The sequence below is a fragment of the Artemia sp. Qi Xiang Cuo genome, chromosome 3 (genome assembly GCF_049724085.1).
Source record: "Artemia sp. Qi Xiang Cuo chromosome 3, ASM4972408v1, whole genome shotgun sequence".
NCBI classification, from domain to species: domain Eukaryota; kingdom Metazoa; phylum Arthropoda; class Branchiopoda; order Anostraca; family Artemiidae; genus Artemia; species Artemia sp. Qi Xiang Cuo.
In genome coordinates this window covers 38709799-38732468 of record NC_142796.1, presented here as the reverse complement: position 1 = coordinate 38732468, position 22670 = coordinate 38709799, and the positions used below count along the sequence as shown (strand labels likewise).

At 35.7% G+C, this 22670-nt stretch overlaps 1 protein-coding gene across 43 annotated transcripts in view; it reads right to left on the bottom strand.

Annotated features, from left to right (window-relative positions):
• LOC148954075 (uncharacterized) overlaps positions 1-22670 on the bottom strand; it is a 200544-nt gene that overhangs the window by 126042 nt on the left and 51832 nt on the right. For 2 of the 43 annotated variants that reach the window (XM_089085831.1, XM_089085834.1), the window contains exon 5: positions 173-374. The exons of 31 other annotated variants lie outside the window; for them this stretch is intronic. In XM_089085831.1, coding sequence (XP_088941957.1) covers positions 173-374 — 202 coding nt within the window. 10 more of the 43 variants (XR_016141480.1, XM_089085825.1, XM_089085839.1 and 7 more) reach the window with 10 other exon arrangements.

Below are 22670 nucleotides of genomic sequence, written 5' to 3'. Positions count from 1 at the left end.
TCTTCTCCGCTTCCCTCTCACTCTTCATGTAATACTCCTTCAAAATCAGATCTAATAATGGGAAAAATTGGATCCAATTTCAAACGAGAATTTAACAAAAATGTGAGAAATTGATAAAAGGAAACAAAAAAGAATCGTAGGTCTAAATGCGGCCAAACAATTCAAAGCTTACACCGCCTCCTTGTATTCAATAAATTCTTCAGCATGCATTCTCAAATGTCTCAGAAGAGCATCCTTCCGTGACAAAAGTAACAGACAACTAGGACATTGAAAACGTTTTTTGATCCCACAGGAGCTTCTCCGATGTCTAGCCAAGCTTGAACTTGCATACCGACCACTGAACTTCTTACCACAAATACAGGTTAATTCGCCACCTAGAATTAATAATATAAAACGTGAGGAAGCGCATGAGGATTGGACTTTTGACGGTAAAAGTTGACCAGTCCTTGGACTGCAATTACATATATAATATGAGAAAAGGGAGGAGAAACCAAGGCAAGTATATTTGCTAAAATAATTGTAACTGGTTATTTCATCTTACGCAGTCTATTAAAGGAAGGAGGCCTTTAAGCTCATACCCCCTTAATTCTCTATACAGAACTACTATATCTTAATCCTTCAGTTTTGAATTCAGACTGAACCCTGTAACATCTAATACCATCAATGAATTTTTTGTGTGATATGATGCTAGCTTTGCGCCACTTCAAACGACCCTTAGATCCAAAGACTGCTATTTATTCCCGTAAAAGCATCCTTAAACATTAAGGGACTACAAAACTACTTTTGAAGCCTTTTACATCTAATCATAAGGCAAGAATTAGCCTTATGTTGAAGTAACCTCCAAAAGAAAAAATACTTGCATGCTGGATAATAAACAAAGTCTTCGTCTACAAGATTTAAAGACATCGTAGACAGAAATAGCGTAATATAGCATATACCTGAAACGGGTCTACAGATTCTAGAAGACGATTAAATGGTTGTGCTAAGTGAAAGATGGAAGACAAAGGGAGGGATTTCTAAGAATCATTGGACGTTTTCAGACCCAAAACCCGTTTAATAGCGTATCTACAATCAAAATAACAAAAATTAATTTCAAATTCCATAACCAGTAAAGATACAAAAGGCACTTGATTCTCTTCAACAAAGCATCGACTAATCACTTATATTTGTTGGCCGCCGAGAGCGGCCAATAGGGACAAAATCTGGATGAATTTTTTCCAAATGACGTTTTAAATGGTGGCGTCGTGTGCCGACATACTGGCAAAGAGTACACGGAAAGTTCTTCACATCACTGCCACATTCATAACGCTCATGGCTTAGCAAATTTCTTTTATACAAATAGAATCGGCCACAACGGTTGCAAGAGTACTGTTTAATTAATCCACATCCCGAGATTTGGTGCGTTTGGAGATTTCTCAGATGAGCAAAGGCTTTGCCACAATTAACGCATCTCAACATTCCTGAAATCGGAAAAATACAAAAATCAGAAACAAAAGAAAACTCAAAAGCAAACTAAGTTATTGGAAACAGAATTAGCAGATCATCAAGAGACAAAGCCATTATAACTATTAACTACATATATAAAAAGTTATTTGTACTGCTTTTATAGTTTATGCATAAGTTGTACTAGCGTAAAAAAAGATAGCAATAGAACTTTCCCAGCAAACTTCAAGGAATTTACACCCACTCAAGCTACAGTATCTGTTTTGAAGAGTGATGGGACTTTAAGCGTCACCCTGGCACAAAAGGCCAAAAATGGCAAATTGAGCTGCATATTCAAATTTTATGCTGTATAGATTGATTGGATTCATTTCTCAATAGTCTTTCAATTAATGAAAATAACAAGAATTCGGTATTTCTTTGAACCATGAATTTCCAAAGGGGAATACAACGTAGCATATTTTTTTCTTTTGTTTTCTCCATCTTGCCTAAATCCTTAAGACCTAAAAAAAAACAACACTAAAGCTATTTTTTGTACTCGTTCAAAATCTGAACAAACCGATTGCCTTTTACGAATAGGCTTTAAGAAACTGATATATATGATCGGAATCGGAGAACCGTGGTTTTAACCATGCTTCTAGTATGTTTTAGTTGGACGCCAGCCAACTTCTAAGGATCCTCACTGCTACTGTCAAAGATACGCAGAGTATGTTCATCCACTTTCCCACCAGTCCACAAAACATTATTCAGTTGGTCCTGTAAGACAACCGAAGGTATATCAGGGGTCCTATTATGCCAATGGTTGACCGGTTACATGGTTAGAAATGATACAATCAGGGAACAATACCCCTGTAAAAATGTTTCTACGGAATTAAAATAAAAAGAGAAAAAATACAAATTTTGGAACCAAAGCACCTTAACATGTCCTGTCGCAACAGTTTTAATTTGCTAGATACTTAAGTTGTGAATCGAACTACTGTTTAAGCCACTCATCCTTTGACTTATTCAGTCCTTAAAACTTTACAATTTACAACCGGAAGAGCCGTATTACAAACATTTTTTTAAGTATTGAAAAAAAAAATAATACTTAAAATAATACTAAAAAAAAAACTACCCAGTATAAGAAAAAAATTATTACATAACCTCTACATTGTATACTTTCCTTGCACCGCGCGGGATTGAACCATAGTTCTCTCCAACAAGAAGAATCGGCTTGTTCCACTACACCGGCACAAGGTGAGTGTTAATGTCATTTTCAGACATTATGATGTAAACTGTTAGTAAACATAGTTTAAATATATATGATCTTGCTGTTGCATATAGTGGAGTCATCAGGCCTCGTTTATTTTACTTATCACCTATGTACCAAACATTTTTTTATTTTATTTTATCACAAACATTTTTCAATAATATTTGCAGAAACAAGCACAACCTTTCAATATTGATAGTGCGTTCGAACCTTGGACTTTAGTTGATTATTAAATAATAAAAAAACAAGCTTTTTTACGGAAAGTAAGGAACGACATTAAAACTTAAAACGAACAGAAATTATTCCGTATATGAAAGGGGCTGTCCCCTCCACAACGCCCACTAACCTAACCTCCACAACGCCTCGCTCTTTACGCTAAAGTTTTTTATTGTTTAAAAAAATAGAGTTGTGAGAAAGAGTCAAATCTTAGCGTAAAGAGCGAGACGTTGAGGAGGGGACAGCCCCTTTCATATATGGAATAATTTCTGTTCGTTTTAAGTTTTAATGTTGATCCTTATTTTCAGTTAAAAAAAAACCTTGTTTTTTATTTAATTTTTGAATGTTTTTTAATTAATGCAGGTTTTTATTTTGGCTCACCGTAGACCCATAATTAAAACAAATTTTGCATATTAATTTTACTTTTATTTGGTTAAATGGCTTTCTCGAAAGTTGTTTAATTTTATTTACGAACGTTTTTATTAGTAATAAATATACGTAACTTACGAATTAACATACGTAACGATCTTCTATATTCATATATTTTTAATATGTATATTAGAGGTTCACCCCCTAGTCAATACTTCGCTCTTTACGCTCAAGTACGAATTGTTCCAATTCTTTAAAGATAACCCCTTAATCACAAAGGCCGCTAATTAGAATAAATAGCTGTTATGAAAGTACTAAAAAAAATCTTTGGCTTAAAGAGCGAGGTATTGACTAGGGGATGAACCCAATCATAGACGTAATAATTTCTGTTCATTTTAAGTTTTGATGTTGCTCCTTACTTTCAGTTGAAAATCTTTTTTTTGTATTTAATTTATGATCGTTTTTTAAATAATGCTGAGAAATCCGACGCCCCCTTCATAGCCATGTCCCTTCCCCCATGGAAAGATCCTCCCGCATAACCCCCGACCCCCCCCCATCACTACCAGAAAAAATCCCCCCTGAAAACGTCTGTATACTTCCCAATAACCAATACTATATGTAAACACTGGGTAAAGTTCATAACTTTCAGCCCTCCCCCATCCCCGGGGACTTTGGGGGATTAAGTTATCCTAAAAGACATAGTTATTATATTTTCGACCATGCTGAACAAGATGGCTATCTCAAAATTTTGATCGGGTTACTTTGGGAAAAAATGAGCGTCGGAGGGGGCCTAGTTGCCCTCCATTTTTTTGGTCACTTAAGAAGGGCACTAGAACTTTTAATTTCCGTTCGAATGAGCCCTCCCGCGATCTTCTAGGACAACTGTGTAGATACGATTACCCTTGGAAAAAAAACAAAAACAAATACACGCATCCGTGATCTTTCTTCTGGCAAAAAATGCAAAATTCCACATTTTTACAGATAGGAGCTTGAAACCTCTACAGTAGGGTTCTCTGACACACTGAATCTGATGGTGGGATTTTCAATAAAGTTCTATAACATTTAAGGAGGGGGGTTTCCCCCTTTTTTCAAAAATCAGGCAAATTTTCTCAGGCGTGTAGCTTTTGATGGGTAGGACTAAACTTGATGAAACTTATATACTTCAAATCACCATTAAATCTGATTCTTTTGATGTATCTATTGGTATCAAAATTCCGTTTTTTATAGAGTTTCGGTTACTATTGAGCCGGTTCGCTCCTTACTTACAGTTCGTTACCACGAACTGTTTGACAGTCGAGCGAAAGTCAACTTCAAGCCGTTTTCCCTCCACAACTACAACTACTCTGGACGTTTTCACCCTCGAGCTCTAGGTGACTTCGTAACTCCTGTCAGTGAGTACTCAAGGATGTTGAAAATGTCGCTAATAGATTTTAGAATTTTCGACAAGGGATGGTCTTAGGGTATTAAAAAAGGAATATATCAAGTTCCTATGAAAATCGTGCCTGACAACTTGAGAATTGCCTTACGAAGAGAAAAACTTTCAACGTCCGGACCTCCTCAGAACTACTTTGACTTGACTGAAATCAAGTCGACTATGGTCAACTACTGCAGTGAAAGGTCCGAATGCACTCAGAGTGATCATATCAACCAAAACCACTGACAGTAAAGTAAATAACACAAATTTATAACAGCTTTTGCTTAAAACTCTTGGAAAATGAAGTATTGAATTGTTGTGTTTTATTATCAAACAGTTCGTGGTAACAAACTGTAAGCAAGGAGTGACCCGGCTCAGTAGTGACCGAAACTATAAAAAACAGAATTTTGATGCCAATAATTATGTAAAAGAATTGAATTTTTATGCGAATTTCAAAATAAGTAAGTTTCATTAAGTTTTATCTTGCCCATCAAATGTTACGAGCCTGAGAATATTTGCCTCATTTTAGAAAAAAGGGAGAAACACCACCAAAAAAGTCATTGAGTCTGAATGAAAATCACACCATCAGATTCGTCGTATCGGAGAACCCTACAGTAGAGGTTTCAAGCTCGTATCTGCAAAAATGTGGAATTTTGTATTTTTTCAGAAGAAAGATCACGGATGGGTGTTAATTTGTTTGTGTGATTTATTTTTTTTTTTTCAGGAGTGATCATATCGACCCATTGGGCCCAGAACATCAGGAGAGGGCTCATTCTAACGGAAATTAAAAGTTCTAGTGCCCTTTTTAAGTGAAAAAAAATTGGAGGGTAACTAGGCCCCCTCCCACGCCGCTTTTCCCCAAAATCATCCGATAAAAATTTTGAGTGGCTATTTTGTTCAGCATAGTTGAAAGGCTATAAAACTACGTCTTTGGAAATAATATGACCCCCCAGAGCTCCCAGGGAAACGTCTAATTTACAGAATTTGCTTATTGTATACGTATAGTATTTGTTATTGGGAAGAATGCATGCATTTTTCAGGTGGGAAGGAGGACGAATTTTCTGCTGGGGGGATTTTGCACGGGGAGAATTTACCAAGGAGATGGAAGTTTCGAGGGGATGGACTTTCCAGGGGAAATTTTATACTGGGGAAATTCACCAGGATTCTTATATGAATTTTTATATGCCTTGCTTTCTCTTTATCGATTCAATTTTACGTCTGGACATGTTAAAGGTAATTGTCCGGGGTAGATTCACCAGGATTGAAATGTCCAGAGAAAATTTCCATGAGGAGGGGAGTTTTTCCGCCAGATTTCCTGGCGTTATTTAAAAAACGATCAGAAATTAAATTTAAAAAAAAGTTTATTCAGTTCAAAGTAAGCGATAACATTAAAACTTTAACGAACAAAAATTATTACGTATACGAGGGGGGGGGGGTCCCCTTCTCAACGCCTTGCTCATTATGCTAAAGTTTAAATTTTGTCCCAATTCTTTAAGAACGACTCCTGAAAGACAAGTAGTTTAATTAGAACAATAAGTCACTTTTTTAAAAGTCCCAAAAAACTTTAGCGTGAAGAGCAACGTGTTGAGGAGGGAGAAACTCCCCTCATTTGCGTAATAATTTTTGTTCGTTTTAAGTCTTAAAGTTGCTTCTTACTTTCAGCTGATATTTTCTTTTTTTTATATTAATGAATCTGTAAAACCAACTGCAGTGAGCTAGACATATGACCTTACTCCACTCCTTTCAAATTAGCAACACCTAAATTTCGAATCGCATAACAAAAACTTGCAACAATGAATGTATAGTATTTTTGAACGGTCAAAACAAAAAAATCAGGACAGCCAACTAAATGAACAGCAGTATTGCAAAATTTTTACTGTTAATGACGCAGCTTTATTTGCACATAGCTTAATATTCATTAATATAAAATTATAGCACGGTCTTACCCTCTTTTAGCTTAAAACCATGTCTTGCATCCCATTTAAAAGGGGCGGAAGATTTTCGGTAAAATTCTTAAATTAAGATCCTTTCTAAATTCATTCATGCGGCTCTGTTGTACCTCCAGAGGTAAGTACATCCCCTGGTGCACGTGATTGGGAAATCAAACAAAAATAAAAAAAATTGAATCATTTTTTCCCGAAAGTTTTTATTTTATTTTAGACAGTGAATAATAAAACATCAGACGCCTTAAACAAATAACTAACATATCGGGGTCACTTTTATGAACTGCAGTTTGAAAACAACAAAAGAGAGAAAGTGAAAAAAAAACTATATAAAAATTACACTAAAAAAGGCTTCGAATGATGTGCCAAACCTTAACCACAGCATGTGCACAGTTAGTGCACAGTAAGGTTATTTTGTTCAGTGGCCAAATTTAAAATTCTAATTGTTTTTTAATGCTACTTTTTTAATATAAAAGAAAAGACAAAAATCCTATTTTCCAAACCTTACTTCCAATTAACTTTAAAATTATCAAAAATGGAGATAAAACGAAAGGGCTCTTTCAAAAAGAAAGGGCCACGTAAGTAGTCCAGAAATATTAGTTTTTTTTCTATAGTTCTTGCAAGGTTATTTTGTTCATTGTCTAAATTAAAAGTTTCAATTGTTTTCTGTTAGGCTTCGTTTTTTAATATAAAAGAAAATAGACAAACTCTTAGACAGGAAAACTGGACGTCTAACATAATTTTAAAACTCTAATCAAATATTAAATTTTGTTAAGTGAACCGATACAAGATAAGAAAACTACTGAGTCAAGGTCACTCCGATAATTTAAGTGTAACTCCTCACCCAATCACCCCCCACCCAAAAAAAATATCCGTTTAATTTAGACTATTTCACAAATAATTTATAATCACGACATCGTTGGGCCAAAACGAAAGGACAAATTACGATAAACTTTTTCATAATTTTACACGAGAGCAAAAAATAGGCTAAACTATAGCGGGAACGGTTTTCTGTTCGAGCGTTTAAATAAATAAAAAAAAAAACTGTAATAATTAAATTGTGGTTTTGTTGAACCGTACCTCACTATCTAATTCTTAAAAACTGTCAGATGCACGCTATTTCACCAAAGATAAAACGACAGTGCAGCCTTCAATTTTTCAAAGAACTAAGACCAAACAAAAACTCAAAGATCCAAAATCTTGATTTAAAAAATTTTTGGGTACTTCTTATTCAAAATATCAAAAAAAAAAAAATTATCGTCCGCCCCCTCCACAAGAAAATCCTTTGTATGGGCAGATTAAGCCTGATCAACAAGTGAGGAGAGTACAAGATAATCAGGATACTCGAGACATTTGAAACACTAGACTGTTAACAGAACGTCTAAGGGTTTGACCTTTTCCAAATGACGATATTATCCTAAGATATGGTATCAAACTGAACAACTCTAAGCACAAATTTGTCGTTTAAAATACATTAGTTAGTCTAGTTTAAGACTGATTTTTACACAGAGGGTTTTTTATTTAAAAATAAATCAATAACCAAACCTAAATATTCATCAAGTTATAGTGAATTCAACAACGCAGTATCTCAGTTAGTATCAATAAGATTATTATGTTTTTGAGTTTCTGCGAAGGAAGGTAAAGCGTATTCTTACAAATTGCTAAAATAATTGCCACACGAAGACACTATTTAAGCCAACAAAGCGGTTTTACCAAAGTATCACAAAGATCTCATACCCCTAACGCTTTATTTTCCATGTACTCTACTGGCATCTCCTGTACGTACATAAATTCATTTCGGGACGGGGGGGGGGGGGTTGACGTTTTAGAAAGGTCCAATAAAAGCAAAACAAATAGGGGAATTACAAGATAAATATAGGAAATGTTAAAATATATGCTTTAAATTTAGGTGAGGTTACACAACATTCAATATTTAATCAGACACTTGACTCCCTTTTGGTTCATTGTTTCCATTAATATTAGGAAACAAGGCGTTTATACTGATTCTGGGTAGTTGGTTGACCGTTGCTCTTTTTTAATTCTGACTGGTACGATTATTTGCGTTCCCACTTTTCATGACATATATAGAATTGAATATGAACTCGTCATTGAAATATTAGCACGAGTACGAGCAATTTTGATTTTGGGATGATTGCATAGGCTTCACAATATCTTAAGGAAAATTCATAAATCATATATTAACTTCGAAAATGCATCTTAATGCCCGAAGAACCATGTATAGACAACGGTATATACCTTTTACATAGTAATGGAGGCCTTTACGAGGTCTTTCCCATATCTTACAACAGAAAAACATGATGGAAGATTTACTTTATTACCTTGTCGCTAATTCTTGAATTAATCCCATGTCATTATAAATTTACACTTCAAATCAACTGAAATTAAAGATTTTTTTTAGGAAAGACCAATATGTATTCTTGCAATATGTGCTTCTAATCGACCTTTTCTTGTAAACGGACGACTGCAGAACGGACAAGTAAAAAAATTCTGAGAAAAAAGGCATTCGTATTTCTCGTGTCTTCTTAAATTTCTTCTGTGAGCATACGTCTTCGAACAGCTTAAACATGACCATTTTCCTGAAAAAGGAAAATTTCTTGTTTCATTCTGAATTTTCAAATGGGCATTTATGTTTTGGGCATATGAGACCCCATTCCATATAAAAGTATTCCCTCAATCTGTTCTCACATAACATTCATAGAAGAAAAATTATTAGCTGAACTATTCCAAGAGTTTAGTCGATTCCACCATTACAGTGGGACTGACTTTTCCGAGGATTCACTTTCCATTTTTTCAACTATATTTTAATAGTTTGTCTTAAATCAAATCTAAATTGTTTAAATTCCTTTGTTTAATTCAAAATGAGTGGTACGCGCAGTGCTTCTATAGAACTTTTCGAAAGTCGGATAAGGGTCGGTTAAAACTGGTAGATCTTCGGTGGACAGGAAGGGGAAGACGCCAAGACATCGACACGTCAGGACCACTACCGTCCGGACATCGACAAAATTCGTCATAACATCGATAAAAAATCCATCAGAACATCGAAACGTCAGGACATCTGTGTGTCAAATAAGAGAGTCATGCTTACTCCCGCCATTTACCCGTGCCCCGGCCATTTAAACATTTGCCTCTCAATTACTTGGACTATCTGTCTTGGCTTTTCTCTTTCTACAATTAACCATGTCTTGATCAACCTACTGCAAAATACTTGATAACTTCCATTCAAAATCAACAATTATACAATTCAAATTGATTTGAATTCAAGTTATCAAGTATTTTGCAGTAGGTTACGTCAAGACATGGCTAATTGTAGAAAGAGAAAAGCCAAGACAGATAGTCCAAGTAATTGAGATGCAAATGTTTAAATGGCTGGGACACGGATAAATGGCGGGAGTTAGCATGATTCTCTTATTGGACACATAATTGTTTTTTAGTTTTTGGAAAGGCATGCCAGCCTAGAGTCTCAGGCTCCGGCCATTTACCTGTGCCCAAGCCATTTAAACATTTGCCTCTCAATTACTTGGACTATCTGTCTTGGCTTTTCTCTGTCTACAATTAGCCATGTCTTGATGCAACCTACAGCAAAATACTTGATAACTTATTTTTTTCATAACGAAAATCCGTCAGAACCACTAACCGTCAGAACGTCGACTGTCGTAACATCGACACGTCATAACATCTAAAAATTGATAACGAAAATCCATCCGAACCACTAACCGTCAGAACGTCGACAGTCACAACATTGACACGTCATAACATCTAAATTTTTTTTTAGATGTTATGACGTGTCGATTTTACGACTGTCGATGTTCTGACGGGTAGCAATTGTGACTGTCGATGAACTGACGTGTTGATGTTACGACTGTCGACGTTCTGACGGGTAGCGATTGTGACTATCGATGAACTGACGTGTCGACGTTCTGACGGGTAGCGAGTGTGACTGTCGATGTCCTGACATGTTGATGTTCTGACGGATTTTCGTTGTCGACGAAATGACGTTTAGTGCTTATGACGGTTAGATGAAATGGCAGCATCCCGACCGGAAGAAAAGGTGGGTCAACGTTTTCTACAGATTAATAATATAATTGCATTACTGTAACAACTATACCGATTACGCAAATATTTTAAAAGATCTGTAAAGGCATCCTTTTATTATGTTTCTAACAGAAGAGGGAATTTAATTTTATTCACGATCTACAAGTTTCTGATTCAGATTTTGAATGTGAAACCCCAGGCTAACAAGGACTAACCATAGGCGTGTGCTCATGGATGGTTGTTGGGGAATATTTCATAAGCATCACTTTGACTGAATAATAGAGGTTTATAGATAATAATAAAAAATATCAGCCAAGATCTTAATACATATTTCAAGAGTTTTCTATACGTAAGAGTTCGAGAAGATGGCCAAAAGTTTGGCATTTCGGACTAGTCTATTGGTTTTAATCATCAAGTTTCCTTTTTTCCTTTCTCTGCTGTCGAAATTTCACCAAGACACGTTAAGTAACAATTATCGGTTGGTAACGCAATATTTAAGAATTTAAAAAGCTTTTCAATGTAGATAGGTAGTAAACTGGGACACATCATTTAAGATTACACCCCCCCCCCCCGCCTTATTGGAGAATAGCCACTAAAATATCATTTTTAGTGTGTTTAGTCCTTCGCATCCAGGATATATTCTCTCGCCCATCCCCTTTCCCAAGGATCGAATCTATGTACATGAATACCAACTACTACAGGATTACTTCCTACTACTTCAAATGAAACTGATGATGCAATACAAAAGGATAAAAAATACCGCATGCGTTCTCTAATGTTGTCGGGCTCAGGCTAGTACGCAGAATCTTTTTCGAATAGGGGGGATAAAAAACATTTTTTGGGGGGGGAGGGGAGTGAATAAAAGACAAATTTCATTTTACACTTGAATAAGGAGTACTTGGAAATTAAAGAAACTACCATGTCAGGGAGGCGTTGCCCCTCTGCGTACGTCCTTAGTCTGGCTACTATTATTTCAAATTAGTTCGGCTAAAACCAATAGGTCATTTTCTGGCTAAAACCAATAGGTCATTTTCTAGTAAGCTTCGTGCATTTTAATTAAAAGCATCACAGAGCATTACCCCAAGTGCAGAAAATAATGAGTAGACAGCGAAGTCAATAGTGAATGTGGTATTTGTCTAGTAGCTACACCCAAACCCAAATTTGGGGAAACAACCAAAATCCTTTAAGACAAGAAAAGAGAAAAGTCAAGAAACTTACCACGGAAACAATTTTATTAGAAAAATAGCAAACAATTACTAATAGCCAAGGTTGGCTTTGGTAATGAAGAGGTCAACTCGCGCTTCTGTTGCCAAATGGTTAGACACGTCCACTTCCACGACCATCGAAAAGCTGCAAGATTAATGATTCGGCAAGCAAAATGCTAAAGTTGTTCAATAAATCCACATGAAGAGAATTTACTTAGCGCTAAGTTGGTTTAAGAAAAAACTAATAATTTCATATTAATTCTTGTGCTATGTATCGTCTTTAAAAATACGCTTCAGTACGAGAATTGACTTTGATATTAAACTAATTTTTTGAGAAAATGAATCAACTTCGGATCATTATAAGTAATAAAAGTACGACTTCGTTAACATTATGTGCATAGCCGCAAAATAAGAAAACAGGACTACTGAACCTGACATACCAATCAACACTGGTCAATGGCAATTTAGTTATTGATTGATGTTCCCACAGTTACAGTTTAATCTATGAAATGAATTACTTAAAAAAGTAAATAAATTCCCTAGAAAACTTACGTAAAATATTATCTGTAAAAATAAAATTGCCTCCATAAACTTGAATGTCAACTGTCTTTGTACATAATGGTGGAATAACTTGTTTTCTAGCACTGGAGAAGCTGTTTAGATTCTACCAAGTTTAACACTTAATTAAAAATGACGAAAATAAATCTAATTTACTTCTTATAAAACTTTCCTAATTTCAAATTAATCTATGTACTGAATAACTAACAGTACTATAAATATATTTAAATATATATATCAAACTAAATTTATTAAAAAAAAAAAAAACATCTCAAAAGGTAACCATATCCCACGCAACAATGAACACAAAATAAAAAAGTAAGGCAATTTCTTCTTATTTGACTTGGTCAATGTTCTTTTGATCGACCTTCGGGACTCTGGTATCAATTTTGTGAATACGTAATAGATGCATTTGAAGATTCCACTTGGCAACGAATTTCATACTGCAAAGGATGCAATTGAACGGTTTCACGCCACCACAAAGTTTCTGGTGTCGAGAGAGGTTGCCTTTGTGATAATACCACTTGGAACACTTATCGCAGGTCCACATTTTTCCTGAAAAATCCACAAGTCAGATATCGTGTCACACATGAAGGCACTCTCCAAAGCTCCCGACACCAGCGTTGACCCAAGAAAGAGTTAGTAGCAACAGGGTTAAACAGCTAAAGTTTGTACTTTTTATCTTCTAAAACCAATTTAGGTTCAATTTGATGAATCGATTTTATATGCCGAAGAAGATTTCGTTTTTCGTAAAAGTTTCTGTCACAGATTGGGCACCAAAAATGATTGACAGTGTTGCCACAATGGTACCGTCGATGTCTTAGAAGACTCTTTTTCGCCGTCCATTTCTTTCCGCATTTTTCACAATACAACCACCCTGAAAGGATGAAACCATATGAGCCAAGCCAGCACAATAAAATAGAGGACAAAGGTAAGAAAATCTACATTTCCAGGTTCCAATCAAAACTCTACTTGAATTTAACCACCCCTGGATCTTAGGGTAGGCTATATGGGTAAAATTCGATACGAACCAAATATTTCCTAGGCAACAGTGAGGGTCCCGAACCATTTAAATCCAGAAACATAATAAAATTGTCTAAAACTAAAATTACTTAAAACGACATCTCCAGAAGAACACATTTTAAAAATGTTCACACAAAATAACAATTTTGTTTGAATTTGAAGCCAGTCGTAAAAATGCTGCAACCTGTCTTTATTCTGCAAAAACATACGCGCAATTCGGGATAGCAACTAACTTTCTCTATTATGCCTCAAATTTCCTGATTTATTCAAAAACAAAGAAACAAGGATTCTAAAAATATGTAGCATTCAAACAGATCGCTGCAAGTCCACTTTTTCAACAGATGGACTAGAAGCCCAATTTGAGAAGTGCTTGGCTAAGATATTCATTCTTGCACTCAAAATGGCTCATACCATAAATTTGGATACTTAAAAAACATGCGATTTGATTAATTTCCCCATGCATAAATGTAGGGTTGGAAAGGTCTTTTAGTGGTAAAGAATAAAACTTCCAGAAATGATTCTGAGCCGGAAAACAAGCACTTGAAAAGGAATTTTAAATCCTCAAGAAATAGAAAAGGTCTTAAAACTAAAATTCCAGCTTCTTTTAGCGTTCTTCTCTGAATTAAGAGTGGTTCCCAGCAGTTACAGAATTAAAAGTGGAACCACAAAGCGTGTCCGAGTGTTTGCGCTCGATTATAAATTAGGACCTTTGAAATTTAAGATATCCATTGACAAATTCAAGGCTTAGTAGTAGGAAATGGGTAGAGGTAAGAGCCTCAAAATTAGCTAAACGTTCGGTCAACCAAGGCTCAAACTTCATAAAAAAAAAAATGTGTCGTGGAAGGGTTTCCATCAGAGGGAACACTTGCCAACACTTTCTTAGGTTTGAGTTAAGACTGTTTATTTGCCAAGTACAAATTTTCGACTTAGCAAGAACCTCGTCTACTTTCACTACATTTATATATAAACATTTCAAGAACATTAAAATTATGTCACCAGTTTGTTTTCCAGTATCGAGATCGTTGATAACCCTTTTCAAGCTTATGTTCTCGTATATATGAGATAGGCATTTTTCATGGGAAGGAATTGATAAATCGTGCTGATTTTGAGAGACAGCAGAATTCATAGCTCCAGTTGGCGAAGTTCAAGATACACGCGGGACTCAGCACATGATATAAACTTGGGGGAAAACAGTTTTGAGAATTGTCACTTAGGCACAAAGTAATTGTATCAACTTTAACTAACATATTTGCTATAAACAAAAGTTCAGACGTATACTATAAATTTGATTGACAAAATAAAAAAAAGAAATGATCCAGTGTACTACATTGGAGTATCGACAAAGCTATTCACAGTTCTTTAGCGTAATTGGCCAGTTTGCGATTTTTTCATGCCTTTGCAAAGATGTGCACAAACAAAAAGACCGCCAAAACAAATTGAACATAGTAGACCTGGGATTCCGCCCCTCCTTTTTATAAGTCACAAGACAAAAGGGCTGTTTTCCGAAAGAAGAAACGTTGCCAAGCCATCATTTACGCTCCTCTGTAATCCACGAGCTATTCAATTTGGGAAGTCTCAGCAAAAAATGCCTTTCCACAAGCACAGCCAGGACTTGAAAATAGGTCAAGTGTGAGAAACCATAGATCTATTTAGTGGCAATATTTTGAAGAGAGCTTGAGGTTGTCCAAATGCAAACATTTCCTTATATAATGATCAGACGACTACATGATTTTCAAATCTCAGGACGAACCAAAAAATTTATATTGGCACCAATTATTTGGTTTTCCATTCCCAATCATTGTTGCCAAATAGATGCCCTAAGGCAAAACATATGCTAAAAATCTTGCTGGATACACCGATAGCGCTATAGCGTGCGATAAGATGTACGAGAGTCCATATCAACTGATAAATTGCACAAAAAAATCGTAAAATTCAATTAGAATTTACAGAAAATCCCAGAAACAAAAAGAACGCCTAGATTCTACGGCGTTTCGAATGGTACACCGGAATTGAAACCCCCTCAGTGGTTCTGGGTGACCCAGAAAAACCAATTCTGTACTAGCCGACGAATTATGGCAATTGCCACTTAAGTCGATAACCTTCTTTTTAAAAGAATGAGAGATGGAAAACATTTCTCACTCAGCGCAAAGGGTTTAGAAAAGTTATAAGTTTGCCAGCCCTTTTCAAGTTTATTTACGTTTCGAAACTCAAGAAGAGTGGCTGAACTAACGAAACCAATATTTTCGAGGTTTCTTCTAAGCTTAAACAAATAAGGAACAAGACACTTGATTCGAGTGAAATCAAATGACCCAATACATTAAGTGGCAATTCAGATCCTAAATGATACTAGACAAGAAGAAAAAATTAATGTATGAATGATTTTTTATTAAAGTAACAATTTTTAAAATTTGAAGCAAAACAACCTTCACCAAAAACATATTAATGAACTTTGTAAAAATAAAACCCAAACTCGGTGATTAAATCATGTTCTGCGCGAGAGTGAACCTTGGCAGCGTGTCTTAACAAAATTCTCTTTTCAGTATAAGCGGCTAAGCACAAGGGACATACGAATGACTTCCTCCCACCGCAAAGGTACCTCATATGCCTTATAAGACTCTGCTTTGTAGCGTATGACTTGGAACACTTCTCACACGACCAAAGCCCTGAAACAGGAAATAGTATCACTTCAATCGAAATGTCATAAGGAGTGTATACACCATTTAAGTTACCACTATACTATGAGACTTGGATCAATTTTATGAATCTTAATGATGTGTCTAAGTAGTGTCCGTCGCTCGGTCAGTCCCGTTCCACAAATGGAGCAGACGAAGGATTTTCGACCACCACAAAGACACTTCACATGTCGAACCAGACTATTCCGTGAAGCGTAGACTTTTTCGCATTGTTGACACGGCCATGATTTCTCTGAAAGAAGGTAGGTAAACATCAGCTTGGAAGCCCTTCAAACACTGCCTATGCAATATGCCAGCCAACACTATCACCTAACCTATCCTTAGTTTTCATCTTTTCAAATTGACAAGAAAGTGAACAAATATACATACAACTCAGTGCATAATCCCTTTAGATACAGATGCTAAAATCAAATAGGAATTGTATACAATAAAGTACTTGCAGTGAAATATTTTGCGTTATGTATATTAAATGTCATAGGGGACATGCGTAGCGTTTACGCAGTTAAGGACGAATTGGGAAATATTTACGAGGGGAGAGAGGGTCGGATTCTTTCAGAATGCATTATAAGCCTAATAGTTTAGATTCTAACGCATTTTAACGTTAAATACTCCATACCCTTACACGTTTTCAGACCAACCTTGGGTCCGGTTTCTCCTACCTGAACTGCTATAGGAATGGTTATAGGAATTGGTAGTAATTAAAACAAAAACCTAACCGAGGTTATTCTGTGAACACGTTAACCAAAATTGTTTTATTTTTTAAGCAAAAGCCGACAATAGTTAGAAACAATTTACAATTCTAATCATTGGACACCTAAATTATGACGTCTTTCCATATGTCGTAATAAGTTTCGCTTCTCGGCAAGGCCGACAAAGCATACCGGACAGACGAAGGATTTCCGACCTCCACATAGGTATTTCTCATGACGTCGAAGCGATGACTTCATCATGTACTCCTTCGAACATTTACCACACTTCCAGGGTCCTCCTCCTAGAAGGAGAACATACTTGTCAGATTCCAAAATTGAGGGCAATGCAAGATGAAAAACAAAATTTCTTGAAGCATGATGGAAATAAAAATAGAAAGAAATCAAACTATGTCACGGGCGTTGCTAAAATGACCGACCCCAGACAAACAAAGGATCAAAGAATTAACTTGGCCATTGCCTACATTTCGAAGGAAGAACTTAAGTCTGTATGAGACAAGTGAAGAACAGAAGGACATGCCAAAATAGAAGCTGTAAAATTTTTTATGGGGAAACCAAATCGCTAAGAACAAAGTTTTCAAAAATGAGTCCGAAATTCCTAAAGTACTAAATAAGAAGATTTACATCTGCAACTGAGCATACAATCCCTTTATTGTCAGAACTACATAAAAGAAAAAGAATTACAAGGTTGTCAAGACTTATCACAAGATGGTTTTAGAGAACTGGCCAGAACAGAAACTGGCCGTCTTAATGTGACGATTCAAACTTGACCTCTTAGAAAACGAAGATTGGCAAAATTCACAGGTGAACCTTTTCATCCCACTACATTCGTATTGCGAGTGTTGCCTTAGTGACCGTATATACTTGTACTTCTTGCCACAGACAACGCAGAGGTAAAACATCGGTCGGTCTACCATTCTCTGACCTGCAATAGTTTGATTTTTTCAGAATCTGTTCACAAATTTTATCGTTAAGTAATTTGCATTGACATTAGATCTATCACCCTCCTTAACCCAATTGCAAAATAACATGCTTTCAGTACGTTCGTCTAAAAACCAATTAAATCTTAGAAAATTCCTTACGCGTTACATACGAAGGTTCTTAAACAAAATTTAATTAGCAACGATATGCTAACAATACACCCTTGCTTTTTCTCCCCTGAAAATAAGCTACTTATTTAACGAAGACTACACACACCAATGAGATCTTTTGAACACCAAGTGAAAGCCTGATAGTGGCTTCATATTCATTTCCTAGCAAAATACTTAAAATGATTGGCCAGCTAAAAATAACCCATCAATTCGAAACAAGTTTACATTCCTAAGGATTTTGTATAAACATGTATAACATTCCTCCTTAGCCAGTAAAAAATCACCATTTATCAGTCATAAATTAATGAAAAAGAATAGCAATAGGAAATATGCACATCCTTCAATAATCCTAAACTGAGAAGTTGCTTACAATTGTGATTCCATTATGGCATTTAATTTTACACGATACGTTTGAAGTTTTTCAACTTCTTATCCGTGAACCTAGCTTAATAATCGCCTAAAGGCCCATAGTCCCCTAAAATAGGAAATTTCAGCAAAAAATAGCCACTATAGGGTCTTATTAGTTGACCCCACGGCTGAAGTAAATTATCTTGTAAAGTTAAAGCACAAGGAAGGGGGGGGGTACAGTTTTGCAAACCATCTAACTATCACTGTCAATATCTTGGTAAATAAATAGACCGGTTTGTTTTATTAAGCAAATTTAAATTTTCACAGATTCATTCATATTCCAACAGAACAGACAGGAACGTTTGGTACTGGTGCATTATGCGGGCACCGCTATATACTGTATGTGGAATGTCAAACGGGATATGCTACAGTCACCCGACAAAACCCGTCAAACGGGCAAGAGACCGCTATAGATAAATGATTGCAAAGCCGTGGTTTCTCAATGAGTTACAATATTTAGACGATTGTTTTTTTAGGTTTAGGGGGGAAGGTACCTAGATTAGGTTAGGCTACGTATTTAATTTATGCTGTGCTCTAGACCCCCACCCACCCCTAATGTGCAAATATATAGCACAAATTTATTTCTAAACTATTATATTTTCATCCTATTTTATTTTAGTGATAAACTATTATATATTCATCCTATTTTATTTCATTAACATTAACCAAACTTGACTTCTTTCGCGGAGCCCGCATAATGCACCAGCACCGAAAGTTTTACCGTAGACATAATAAATCGGTCATTATGTATTTATTCCGTTATAAATTTAAGAAAATTGATTTATGGACCACATGTTGAGAGCGTCGCTCAATTCTGAGGTTCTACAAGCCTAACTGCCTTCGTAAGTATGACCAAACCATACCAAAAGAATAAGTAGATTTTAATAGTACGAGTAACATGGTTTAACCAAAGCTAGAAATAAAACAACTAATTGAACGTCACAGGTGTTCAGCATCGATTGGTAGGCTCAATCTAATATTCAAATCTGTTTTCTTTATCAATGGTTGGCCTGGATCTCGAAAGCCGCAGAATTACAAACGAGCCGAATCAGGTGATGAATTCGCAAGACTTAAAGTAGCTACAGGACAGACTAGCATAGACGAAAATAAGAAAAATTAACCATTTATTAAAATAAACTGGATTCAAGACATGCCTTACATAAACAGGGATTCGATAAACACTCAAATATATAGATAAGAACAGAAGCAGGGACTTGTGTTTACTTGGGTAGGGAGCGATCATATCCTAACAAGGAAAAATTGAAATATCGGGTCCGAACACGTGCGATCTAACATGGTATTCAACCTGCCATGAAACTTTTTAACACAACTAACATATTGATAAGTATAGATATCCACATTTCCATATCTCGAAATTTTAACTTGTATTTAATAATTGGTTGTTAGGCAATAGCCATAAAGTTGGGTGTTTGGGGTAGGATTTCTTCAGTAGAATAACAATCTGATTCTGTTACCTAAAAAGTATGGGAACCTGGCAAAAAAGATCTTTTCACTCAAGAAATCGTTCAAATCCAAAGTTAAGATTATATATGATTCTCTCCATAACACAGTAATTAGATTAGCTGAATCTTCGGTTTGTATTGATGTTTCAAAGCCGCTTACCATAGGAAACACCAAAACGGTAACTTGGCATTTTCACTACAATATAGAACCATCATTTAACAATCACTTTAACTGACTTAGAATGACACTACATCTATTCGATTGATGCCGAAGTCTTTATATATATATATATATATATATATAAACATTTAGTATATACAGAGTAACAGCTCTAGTGTAAATATAATGACGTAACTAGAGATAATCTTGTTTTGTTCTTGGATATCTAAATTCCTTTCCCACTTCCAAGCTAAATGCTTCAATACACGGAAACTACAATTTAGTGGGATAGGGGAGAATTAACATATACACAACCTCAAAAGATTGTGACCTATAAATAAACTGGTTCTGTATTTTTGACATGCCCAGGAAGAATCCTTTCCATCTACCCCACCCCCTAGGACAGACTTATGTGTATCTATTACACTTTCGAAGTTGCTTTAGCACCAGCAATAAACGAGACAAAAAAACATGCACCGCAATTGCTCATAAACCTAAGGGCTTTAAATCGAGTGCCCTCTGTCTTTGCTAGGTTATACTTTTAATACGATATTTCAATGATTAAAACATGTACAAAAAAGCCATCATTCAAGGTCTGGGACATGTGTTTCGCCGGGAAGATCTGAACTTTGGGTGATCATTTTTCCCTTCACTTTATGCACTCGCTCACGATGTCTCTTTAATGTATATGGATAAGAAAAACGTCTTGGGCAAAAGTCACATGAAAAGGTAGGGCCCTGGCATTCCAACTTCTGATGTCTTATCAGACTGCTTTTTAACTTATATTCCTTTGAACAGTTCTCACATCGATAAACTTGAGAGCATTCTGCGCATTTCTTGCAGTCGTCTATTGGTGTAACTGATTCTGGAAACAGAAAAAAGAACGGGCGTCAAACTTTTTTGACTGTTTCGAAATCATAAGCAAAACGAAACATAACAGGGAAAACAACATTAGTAGCTATAAGAGTGTACTCGATTCAAATGATATCTCAAACTTGTTTTCTGTGTGAACTTCCTATGGCAAATGCCACATTTGAAACGCTTCATGCCCATACATTCCAATTTTCGATGACGATACAAACTGTTTCGAATCCTGTAGCGCCGACCACACATTTGACAGCTCCAGGGCGGTCCATCTATTGCACCACCTGGAAGCAGAATACCTCTATATATAAATCGATGACATCATATTAGGTTAAGCTAATTCTCCAGCATTTTTTTTTTTTTTCAAATGAAGAGCGGCGCACAAGAAGTTGACCTGCCTATTTACGTGGGTGTTGTCAGTCCTGAAAACCAAGTGCCAATCATAAACGGTTTACCCTTCACTTGTATATTTTTCTCTCGAGTTTTCGAAGTGGTATTCGAATAAAAGTATGCCAAGTCGAAATCGGCAAGCCAATGGTAATGACTGCTCAAGTCTTATCGACTTCTTGCACGCAGCTATTCAAATAGCATTTTTGTAACATTACAGGCAATGAAAGTGTCAAGATACTTAGAAGATGAGGTATTGCAAAGATATATTTCCAACTTATACCTGGAAGAATTAAACCTTACAGTTGACACACAAAATATATCATATTTCTTCAAATAAAGAGATACATTCCGCCGTCCAGAATCAAAGCATATATAAGTAAATTGTTTGAATTTTTCAGATGTACTTTTTAGACCTCCTGCCCACTAACGTATTTTCCGCTTGCCTTCGGACAAACTGAGAGAGTATTTCTTTTTCCAAGCTGCAGAGGATCGACCATACAACCACTAAAATACTTTTTAAAAAAACCACAAACTTAGCGGAATCATATCCGTTTAATACAAATTTTGTCCGAATTTGAGTTGTGTTTTAATTTTGACAAAATCAAATAGAAAGCTCAAGTTTTGTCGACGGAGAGCTAATTCGCTAATTCCCTTCATTGCACCGTAACAAGAAGACAATGTCAACATTCGGAATTTATGATGTTTTTTGTTAAGCTACCGTACTTAGCCGAAAGCTTTCGGATTGAAGCAATAATGAACTACCCCCGCATTCCGCCGTATTATAAGTATATATTTTTCAAACTAGTATTTTTCTCCTTCCCTTTTCTCTATATTTTTTTTACTCTGCCATTAATTTTTTGGTACAGGTGGGTAAAAAAGAGGTCTGTTGTATTAGGACAACCTCCTATTGATATTCGAAAGTGGAAACAAAACCCTGTGTTGTACACCAGAAGGAAAAACAGACACTGGTGGAAAAAGGGTCTTGTGTTTTAAAGTTCTACCATATCGAACTTAAGACAGCGATAATCCTGCCACCATCCAGAATTTTGACGCATCAATTAGCAACTTCGAACTCCAATAGTGCAGCACTAGAGTTTAGCTTTTACTGCTATTATGCGTTTTTAGAAAGTCTCATTTTTTATAGCTAAATAATTTCCGGGTAATGAATGGTAAGTATGAAACCTCTCTCCATAGAGACCGATATTAAAAATTGGATCTACACTTCAAAAGAATTTGTTTTAAATGATGATACCATATATTTAAAATTCATTCAATTCAGCATGAATTCTCAAGTTCTTAGCGTTATAAATTTACAAGACTGTATCGTCAGAATCAGTATCCCACATCGGAGGTTTCGAGCGAAAACAAGAAATTAAAAAAAATTGTTTGTGGATGATCGTGGACTACTTTTTTTACACTTTTTT